The following is a 10,889-nucleotide window of genomic DNA, read 5'->3' as shown; positions in this document are numbered from 1 at the left end:
GTCATCAGAGCGCGCCACTCGCCGGCCAATCGGCGGGGCGGCGAGACCCCACTTCCGGCGGCGGCGGCGGTGAAAGGCGAGGCGCGGCCGGGCCGGGCCCGCGCGGTGTGCGGCGGTGCTGGGCCTGCGCTCGGGCCTGCCCTCACGGGCTGGCTCCGGGGACGGGGGACGCCTCCAGACGTGCCGGGAGCAGCGCGAAGCGCGGCCTCGCCCCAGACTTCCCGCGGTACTGTGAACAAGCCACGGGTATTCTGGGGTTGGCTTTATCGGTTAAAAGGGATTGGTTGTTTTTTTGGGGCTTTTGGGCTTTTCTTTGTTTTTTTTTTTTTTTAATTTGTTTGTTAGTTTTTGTTGTTGTTTTTGTTGTTTTGTTTTGGGTTGGGGTTTTTTTGTTTTATTTTTGTTTGGTTTTTGGTTTTTTGGTGGTTGGGTTTTTTTGGTTTTTTGTTTGGTTTTTTTGTTTGTTTTTTTTTTGTTGTTGTTGTTGTGGTTTTTTTGTTTGTTTGGTTTTTTTGGTTGTTGTATTTTTTTTGTCGTTGTTGGGTTTTCTTTCCTACGTATGTGGTAAAAGCAGTTTATTTTACTCAGGTTGCAAAAGACAAAAGGGACCTTATAGTTGCTTTAACTTTTCCCTTAAGTGTAATGTTTCTGGGAAATGAAGTCATATTATAGCTTGTTCTTGGCTTGGTATAAATCTGGTTGTCGTGTGGGGTTTTGTGTTGCAATTAGGCAATATTCTGAAGCATCATTGCACATGGGTGAAACTCTTACTGGCTTAATCGTGGAGTTTGGTTGAAACATCCAGGTGCTGAAACATAAATGGAGGTTTTGGTCACTAACTTGTGACAGCAACAAGACTGATATTTTACTAGTGTTTTGACTGACAAAGCTAAATGCCATAAGCTTAAATGAAGTTTGATGTGTTTTTATGCATTGTTTTTCCAGAATGCTCTTAACCAGTGTTATGTCTGTTCAGTTGCAGGTTGTGCAGAAAATTTGGCCTGGGTGGCCAGAGTTGCTCCTGGCTGCAAACAATGAATCAATCTGCATGAAACTTGTAGAGGACTGAGATCATGGCATCTTCAACAAACTTAGATGTCGGGGCCCAGCTGATTGTGGAAGAATGTACCACCAGCTACAGCCTTCCACCCATGCCTGACATTAAAGTGGAGCATCAGCTTGACACCAGCACAGAGGAGGGCCCTGCTCAGAGTGTCACCATGGGGATGAAATTCATTTTGCCCAATAGATTTGATATGAACGTCTGCTCACGATTTGTGAAGTCTTTGAATGAGGAGGACAGTAAAAATATTCAAGATCAAGTCAACTCTGACCTTGAAGTCGCATCTGTCTTATTTAAAGGTTGAATTTATGGTACAAAATATTATCTGTGTACTGTGTCATCCTGTTAACTTATTATGTTTTCTAAAAAAAAGAGCTTCTGTGTTATATGTGTATTGGTCAGTTTTTTAAGATGTGTTCCTCTAATGTTTTTACTATATGCTTAATGGATTATTAATATAAAAGTTTTCTGCAATATTAATTTTTGTACTACATTTTGAATATTTATATTAACTGAAAAATCAATCAGGGGCACAAAAAGTCTTTTCAGCTAGTAAGAGCTGGTGCTGATTAGGAAGACAAGCTGCTTCTGTATGGCATGTCCTACAGCAGTCTGCTTCTTTGCAAGGCACCACTGAAAGCACTTTATGAACACTTGAGTAGCTGTCAGCAGCACGTTCTATCTTCTCATGAGGGTGATGAAGGATAACACAGGCCACGTGTGTTTTGTCACTGTGGCTGTACAGAGCCTCTGGTCCTAGCCATGGGCTTGCCACTGTAGCTTCTCTGCTGCTCGAAGGCCAATGCTGCTCCAGGGCTGGATCGCTGCAGCTAGTCCTGCCACTGCTGGGCAGCTTCATCAGAATTGATCCATGCTTTTTCACAGCTAGGGATATCGATACAGAGCACAATTAGGAGTGCCGTCTACTCCCCCTTAACAGGTGTGGTTTCTAGCACCTGCTGTCATATTTCTGACCTGTAGTGGTGTATCTTTTCCTGAAGTCCATGTGACCTGTTTCCTCTAACAAATAGAAACACAGGCCTCCTCTGAATTTTGATGGTTTCACTGACTTGTATTGTTTGGCTGCAGTTCAGCCACTGTAGTTTTCAAACTTTTTTGATTTTGCCCCATGTGCTCACTAGCAGAGCTGCAGGTCTGAGTGGCAGATTTACACCCATCAGCAATAAGGTAGTTTTTCTTAGGTGACATTTTCAAGTCCCTTACAAGTAGTCCTGCAAATCCAGGGACCACAGGGCTAAATCTGGTAGGATAATTCAATACAGTCAGTTGTAGCTGTTTGATTGGCAGACAAAATGTAATTTTGTTACCTGTTATACTCTGCTTCTTTTAATTAGTCTCCCTGAATTTGTGCTTGCATTTATGGTCACAGAGTTCTCTATGGTGTTAATTAGCTTCTGGTCATTAATTACTGGTGTCAAATCAATTAAGCCAATATGGAGTTTAATTCTTCAATATGTCTTTTAAGTATTTAATCTCAAAACCAAAAACTACTTTTGATTAGAAGCCAAGACAACATATCAATATGTTCTGTAATAAAATGCCATTAGTTTCTAGGAGAAAGCAAGAAAAGTTAGTATGAAGGAACACATCAGAAGTGAATGACTTTGTGAATTCTAAGCGATGACCTGCTGTTGCATTTTATCTGAGTTAGTGTGGAACCTGTCTTCCTGCTGGATAAGTATTCATCAGGCATTCATAATGCTGTTAAAATTTTATTCAGGAGTGGGAAGAGCCCTGGTGAAGGAAGTTAATGAAGGTTGTCTCCACTCATGCAGTGGACTGGTTAGGGAGCAGGCAAAGGCTGAGCAGGTACCTGAATGCATGTCTGACCAGAGCTGCATCATGTTATTGCCTCGGAGAGTGTTTATAAGAAGATGATGAGTTAAGTAGAGCCTTCTTACATAATAAATCCATGCCAGGCATGTTGAAAAATCAAGACAAAGGCTTACCTCATTTACATACTAACTTGTCTCTGGGTGACAGTATGCCATACTGAACTCAGGAAGTAGCATAATTGTTTTATGCTAGAAATTAATGCAGTCCTTTATTCAGCTTTCACAATACACAGTGGGAAAAGTACATGTCAAAGCTTTCTTAACATGGATTTTAAAGGTCTTGTGATTCTGGTGCTTTATAGTTTGACTTAGAATCTATGGCTTGCTTTTAGTGCTCTTGTAAGTACTGAAATCCTCTCTGGTTTTTGTTCAATGTAGCTGAATGCAACAGCCACGCTTCTCCTTCCCCTGGTATCCAAGTAAGGCATGTTTATACTCCATCAACTACTAAGCATTTCTCACCAATAAAACAGTCAACTACACTAACTAACAAACACAGGGGAAATGAAGTCTCTACAACACCTCTGCTTGTAAACTGTAAGTATCTTTCTGCCTTTATATTAATAATTATATTGTGAACTATATATTGGATGCTTGACAAATTTGCAGTTTTTTCTTTGGTGTTACAATGAACTTAAAAGTAGGAAAAAACCACTGAGTCTTGTCTAATTTCACATGGCTCCAGCCATAAAATAGTCATCCACCTGATGTATGGAATTCATGGCTGAAGTTTATTTTCCAGAAAAACCCTTACCTATACTTTTTAAATCAAAAGTTAGATTCTAAGTTGTAAGTTAATGTACTTCATGCCCATGTTTTCAGAACTTGTGCATCTTAAAATTAGATGATTGGTAAATGCTGCAGAATACTTAATATGTAATGTAAATATAGATTGCTGCAATTGTCATGATTGTCACAGATCTTGAAAATCAAGGAAGCATTATTTCTGGTGGGTTTTTTTTTCTGACTTGTCAAGCATTGCGTTTTTAAATTAATTTGCTGTAATTTACTTTCTCAGTAAATTATTTTCTCTATAAATTTCAAGTAAATTTTTTTTTAAAGAAAAATGCTACTTGCATGGAAAAAATTAATCGAGAGCTGCAGTGTAGGCCACGGAACAAAATATGCCATTTTTCTGAACAAACTCAACTTTCATATGGTGACTTGGAGGAGGACAGTGAATATTTATGGTTAATGTAATCATTAGCTAATTTTGTTGCTACATCATGTGGATAATTTATTACATTTAACCTCCTGATTACCTTTCAGGCCTGCTCCAAGTTGCAGTTATGAAAACCATATACCCATGCAATTTTCTGTGGGATCAGAAGTTATTTCTTCATAATCTCTGAAATAACAAAAGAAATCCTGCAGTCTTTGTTTTCCCCTCTATATATCAAGTTGTCTGTAGTTTTGTAATATCTGATCTATTCCACATTGTAGTGAGTGGGAGTCACACTAAAGGCTTTCTTTGTTGACTAGTAGGACAGGTCTTCTGGTGATTCAAGTGTGATTTTTAAATTAAACATCCTTAATTTTTCTAAATATGTTTATCTTCACTTAATAAATGGGTCTTACAGTAATCTTGGGTTGCTGACCAAACAGCAGTGAACACAGCATGTTACTTTGTAAGGAGTCAGTGTGGGAAGTATGCTTGCTTTCAAGAATGACTGCTGCATTGGTTTAAAAATTACCTAAATCTATTAAACTCTTCAGAAAATTTTCAGTGTTTAATTGTGATTTAAGTTCAGAGCGTAAGGTAAAATCATTTACACTCTCAATTCCAAGTTCTGTACTGCTGAAGCCAATGGACACATTATGCTCAGCTCTAAATAGAGCAAAATGAAAACTGGTGTATGTAACACGGCTTTTGCTTCCTTTTTTGCAGCTTTATCTGTTCATCAGCTGGCTGCTCAGGGAGAAATGTTGTATCTGGCCACACGTATTGAACAAGGTGAGACAGAAGGAGGTTAAATGCCTTCTTTTTTCCTTTGGGCCATATATATGCTGTTGTGTTTGACCTTTTCACCAAGGCTGTAAAGTCCTCAATTCTGGTACAGATTGGAGGACATTTGAGGTATCTGTTCTTTGCAGATGTGGACTAATGTTTTATATCAATCTATTACTCAGTCACTGTATCATTTGCATTTTAAATTAAAACATTAACGTTAATAGCAGTAGGTAAATCCCTGTTCTCTAGCTATATAGGTAATCCATGGTACTAAGAAAAGAATATGTTATTTCTGCCACAGCAGTTTATTTCATTTTATTTTCAATTTATCTTTGTCATTTAAAACATACTTCTATTAATGGTGGCTTTCCAATTCTATTTAATCAATCAGCATAGAGATCTGCATGTTGCTAACGTAAGCCATGGCTCACACCTGCAGTGTAATAGTACTGCACATTCTGAATAGTGTGCCATTTGTGTGTCTATAGTACATGTACAAAATTTCAGCTCTCCCTAACACATTTATGAATTTAGTAGCATTAATAGTATATTCTTACTGCACTAATAGTAATCACCCATGCTTTAAGTGCATCCTTGTTGAAATGTTTACTGGAAAACAGGTAATGAGTCACTGAGTCTAAATACTTTGTAATGAGGCGTGTATATGAAAAGCAAATCAATTCTGGAGTGTTGGTACAAGTTAAAAATGCTTATTTTGGTGCTATGATAAGCATAGGATTTATTAAGTATTTAGATATTTAAAAAATCCAGCTGAAATATTTGTCAGCCAGTTAAAAGAAGTTTTTCTTTTCCAGCTGCACTTGATGTAAACCTTAATTGTGTTCACAGACCACCTTACTGATTACACAAACTTTGTGGGGATTGCAGTTTTTTTATCTATATTGCTGTACAAGTTCATTCCATACAAAATTGTGTGGCTCACTCTATTGAAAAAAATACAGTCTGCAGTATAATAAGGATGTACCTCTTTATTTTTCAAACATCCTTTATCTTACAAAGGTGAAGCCCACATTGCAGACAACTTGTAATTTTTTGAGTAAAAACCAAGTTTGATTTATAGAGCTTAAAATTTTCAATTTTAAACTAAAGGCTGGAATTTTTCTTTGGTCAGTTGGGTGTGCTTTTCTTTATTGGACAGAGATACTACCACTAGCACTGGGACAGAATTTTGGTTTTAAAGTTGAGAATGACATTTAGGTCACACTGGTTCCTGGTGAATAAATGTTACCATCAACACATTTCACCAGCTGATACAGTGCAGTGAGAAAAGGATTACTAAGTTACATATTTTTCTCTGAACAGAAAATTTAATCAATCATAAGGATGAAGAAGGATTTACCCCTCTGATGTGGGCTGCAGCTCATGGGCAGATAGCAGTAGTGGAATTTCTCCTCCAGAATGTAAGGAAAAAAATCACAATTGATTTTTAATTCATTTACTCTTTAGTTTGTTTTGCATTGCTAAGTTTGTTTATGCTGCTACAAGTTTAAAAGTTTCAAAGTTAAGGTCTATGTAAAACCTCAAATTTGCTTCTTTTTTTTAATTGACACTTTATTTCAGGGTGCAGATCCTCAGATTCTGGGGAAGGGGCGAGAAAGTGCCCTCTCACTGGCCTGCAGTAAAGGATACACTGATATTGTCAAAATGCTGCTTGACTGTGGAGTTGATGTTAATGAGTATGACTGGGTAAGATTCTAGCTTGAATTTAGTCAGAGAGTGGTTTAGTTAGAAAATTGAAACAGGACATAGCACTGTTCTGAGTTTAAAAATTGTTCTGCCTCTTCTGAAATACTTGAGAGTTTTAAAACTTCCATAGGATAGGAGAAGGTGATCCTACTAGTTCTGGCTTTATAGTAGAAAGAGAATGAGACTAATGATGACTTCTACAAGAAATGTGATCTTACCATTTGAACAGTATACAAAAATTATGGAAGTTGTGAAGATCTAAAATTGAACCTCATTTTTATAAAACCTAGGAAGTCTCTTACTGCTACATGGAAGCATATTCATGTGTTAAGGAATTACAGTTGCAGACTGCTTAATTGCTAAATGTCTGAGGCATTTCTCTGCTTTTGCAGAATGGAGGCACACCCTTGCTATATGCAGTACATGGGAACCATGTGAAATGTGTAAAAATTCTTCTCGGTAAGCAGACTGTCCAAACCAAATTATCATTAATAATGTACGATCAGTTCTCACTGTCAGAAATAGAAGATTCTATCCCTGTTTTTGCAGAAAATGGTGCTGATCCAACTATTGAAACAGATGCTGGCTATAATTCCATGGATTTGGCTGTAGCCTTGGGCTATCGGAGTGGTGAGTATTACAAATGTAAGCCCTTTAAAAAAAAAAAATTTGCAGCTCCTCATTTATGTAGCTGCTGTAGTGGCCTAGTAGCGGTTTTGCAACTCTTAACATGTTACCTGTCCTACAAGTCTTAATAATCCTAAATGCATCAGGCCAAAATGGGGAGGACCTTCCATTCTTGTTTCAGAGAGTCAGGTACTTAGTAAGAAAGTGTCCCTGACCTGGCTGGATATCACTGGGTAATGGTGTTTAGGGCTGATGCAGCCATGACTCAGATAAGGCCTGCAACCCTCCTGAACCCGTCACCCTACTTGACTGGAATGGTGCTATGTAGTTTGCTAAACCTTCCTCAGTCAGATCAGCTCTAGCTCTAGTTTGTCTTGGAGGCAGATAGTAATCAGTGAATATCTGGCTTGGTTATGAAAACCAGAATCAAAGAAGGGACTCCTTATTGGTTTTCTTCCTCACTGCTGCTGTAATTTTGAAAGCTGTGAAATTTCTGCCATTACAGAAATGAATGGAATCAAAAAGTAAGCCGAGCACTGTATGTGTAGATTCTCCGAGCACAGCCTTGTGCTTATGAATGAGCCAGTGTCATGGTTTAACCCCAGGCAGCAGCCAAGCCCCACACAGCCACTCACTCTCCTCTGCACCAGAGAGATCAGGGACAGAAAGAGTTTAATAGGGAAAGCAAAGGCTGTGCCCATGAGCAAAAGAAACCAAGGAATTAATTCAGTGCTTCCCATGCACTGGCAGGTGTTCAGCCATCTCCAGAAGAGCCAGGCCCCATCACGCCTGGCTTAAGTAGTTGCTTGGGAAGATAAATGACATCACCACAAATGTCTCCCCCTTCCCTGCTTCTTTCCCCCACTTTATACACTGAATTTGGTGCCACAGGGTCTGGAATATCCCTCTGGTCAGTTTGGGTCACTGTCCTGGCTGCATCTCCTCCCAACCTGCCAAGCACCCCCAGTCCCCTTCCCAGTGTGGCAGTACCAAAAGCAGAAAAGTCTTTGGCTTTGTGCCAGCCCTGCCCAGCAATAACAAAATCATCTCTGTATTACCAACTCTGTGTTCAGCACAAACCCAAAACACAGCCCCGTGCCAGCCACTGAGAAGAAAATTAACTCTACCCCAGCTGAAACCAGCGCAGCACAACTTGACAGGAGTTTACACAGAAGACTGCTTCAAGAGCTCAATCTCCAAGTGTTTCACAGACGAAGTTTCTCATAAATTATTCTGCCTATTTTCTGCTTGTAGGCTAAAATTTTTCTTTCCATGTGCTATCAGTCTATTCAAACCAAAGAACTGATGATGACCCCCAAAAACATTGTTTGCCTATTTGGGAGTATTGTTTTTGCATTATATAAGGTTATTTTCTGAAGGAACACTAACTTAGTCACAGAGTGAATACTGTCTGGTATTTATTAAATTGTACAGGACAAGCATATATCTGCTAGAAAAAAAAACCAAAACAGTATAACTCTGCAAATACAAAAAAAAAAAAATACTAACCTCATCTCTTTCTCTGCTTTAGTTCAGCAGGTTATTGAGTCTCATTTATTGAAGCTACTTCAAAATATCAAGGAATAGTGGTTGGCTCTTCTGCAGGTGCCACATCTTGACTTGGAGATTTGAACTGCTGTTTAGCTCTAATCAGTGACAAGAGTTGGTTGTTTTGTAACTTTACCTCAGTGCAACTATTTGCTGGTTTTAGTTAAGCTTTTTTGTGTTCTTCCTCTTCTTTCACTGTTGTTAATACAAATGTGCAATGTCATCCTTTTCTTAAATATATTTTATATAATTTTAGAAGAGTCAATTGTCATGCATGAAATTATTTTAAATAAACTCAGTTTTGACCATTTAAAAGTTTACACTGAGTGCAGGATTGGCACTATGCCAAGTGTCCTACTTCATCAGATCATTGATACATATTCACAGGAAGAAAAGTGTTTAGATATTGAGGGATATCACCACAAAAGACAGATATCTGTATTGTTAATAATACCAAAATGTGCACTGTGTATGAAGCTTTTGAGACCCTCCCAGTTAATATTTATTCTGGCTGGAGCCAGAACAGGGTTCATTTTTGCAGTAGAGAGGAGGGGGCTAGGACGGAGAGCTTATTCTGTATCACCTCATTGCTAAGAGAGGAGGCGGTCCCTTCCAGCGGGAAGGAGTTCCTTCCGGTCACGGGGGACTGGTTGCAGTGGTGTCGGTGGAGCTCTGCAGTAAGCAATTTTGCATGTGAATCGCTCTCTCTTTTGTACATTGTTGCTGTTGATGCTTGTTTTCTTACCTCATTGCTGTGTTCAGTAAATTTTTCTTATCTCAACCTGTGATCTTTACCTTTTTTGCCTCGAATTCCCCTTTCCATTTCACCCCAGGGGAAAGCAGAGAGGGAGTGGGTGAGCAAGCAGGTGGAAGCGTTTGAAGCGTCTCAGTGGGAGCACTAAACTGGGCAGTACCATTCCTAAATCACAGAAGTCTTGTTTGGCACCCATTATGGGACAGGAAGGATTGAGATTATAGATAAAATCAGAGGGAATTGGAGGTAAATTTGATCTAAGCATTTGCTGTATTAGGTAGGAAGCCACTGGTCACAGTGTTCCTTTTCTGTTGGTGTGGGTGTTGTACCTAATACCTTGTATATTCCTGTATGTGCTCCTCCTGATACTATTTTTCAGAGGAGGGAGAGGGATCAGGATTGTTCTGTTGCTGTACTCTGTGACATCAGTTCATGGCATGATAACATTAAGGGCAGTGAGGGTCATTTGGGATATGTATAGAGTGCTGCTCTCCTACCCTTACCTCAGGCACTATGTTTTGGGACTCTATTAATACAGTCATGTGCAATCTGGCAGGGGGGAATTGGAGAGGACAATGTTCCCCATCTTTTTACTCCTGTTACAAGAGCTTTTGAGAATTCTGAATTCCCATCCAAAGGGAATGATCTTGTTGCTAAGTCTGGCAGGTCTCCTCACTGCAGTCTACATCATGTTTAGATGTTTACAGGGAGGTTATTCAGACATCTGCCCTGAGGGTAGATAGTCATGAGTGGCATGGAATGTGGGAAAAAATGGGCCAGCTTTTGAAGGATTATTGTGCTTCAGTGGTTTGGAAGTTCACCCGTGTCAGGAAAATCTACAAACGCCAGAGGTTTATCTCCAAAAAGGAGACAGAGGAGTCCTTCAACTTTATTCATGTAAAGGGGGAGAGTCCTCTGAGGCACATGCCCTCGGGGATTTCTCTCTCGGGGTTTCAGAAGGGGCAGCCTCCTTTTACCTTAAACTCCCGGCCGCACATTTCTCTCGTCATTACCCAACTGGCTGAGGTACTAGGAAGGTACAGCCTTCCCAAACTGCCCACCCCATATGCTCCCTTGAACCTGTCATTTTACCCCAAAGTTTGGAAGTTCAGGCTTGTGCAGACTCTTGTCTATCTCAGGAGCCAAGCTGTCCCGATCTCTGCAACAAACCTGCTGCCTTGAATTTAGTAGAGACAGTAAGACCCATTTCAAAGACGTTAACACTCATACCTTCTCCTATTACTTGTAAAGACATTGGCACACATCTTTCCTCTCACTCCTGAGCAACTACGAGGTCCTGATAAAGTGGCATAATATGTGAACGAAAACTGGTGTGGCAGTTCCAGAGAGGCACGAAGTTATGCAATGTGCTGAGCCCTGGCT

The 10,889-nt window shown here is 39.8% G+C and overlaps 1 protein-coding gene across 4 annotated transcripts; it reads left to right on the top strand.

The window, feature by feature from the left end:
* Window positions 1-40: 40 nt before the first annotated feature.
* On the top strand, window positions 41-9,535 carry ANKRA2 (ankyrin repeat family A member 2). Of its 4 annotated transcripts, none has more exons than XM_041426908.1 (9): window positions 41-226; window positions 983-1,362; window positions 3,298-3,456; window positions 4,808-4,873; window positions 6,194-6,291; window positions 6,452-6,577; window positions 6,970-7,036; window positions 7,127-7,207; window positions 8,736-9,535. In XM_041426908.1, exons 2-9 carry the CDS (start codon window positions 1,074-1,076, stop codon window positions 8,789-8,791), a joined length of 942 nt encoding a protein of 313 aa, XP_041282842.1. In that variant the 5' UTR covers window positions 41-226; window positions 983-1,073; the 3' UTR covers window positions 8,792-9,535. The 4 variants fall into 4 exon arrangements, with proteins under 4 accessions (XP_041282842.1, XP_041282841.1, XP_041282843.1 ...); XM_041426907.1 differs by having other exon boundaries at window positions 41-246; window positions 977-1,362; XM_041426909.1 differs by having other exon boundaries at window positions 43-226; window positions 977-1,362; window positions 8,741-8,883.
* The last annotated feature ends 1,354 nt before the right edge of the window (window positions 9,536-10,889 follow it).

This window comes from Onychostruthus taczanowskii, unplaced genomic scaffold, assembly GCF_017590055.1.
Source record: "Onychostruthus taczanowskii isolate IOZ18803 unplaced genomic scaffold, ASM1759005v1 scaffold96, whole genome shotgun sequence".
In the NCBI taxonomy this organism is placed as follows: Eukaryota; Metazoa; Chordata; class Aves; order Passeriformes; family Passeridae; genus Onychostruthus; species Onychostruthus taczanowskii.
The sequence above is the reverse complement of the archived record's forward strand: the minus strand, read 5'-3'. Positions and strand labels throughout refer to the sequence as shown.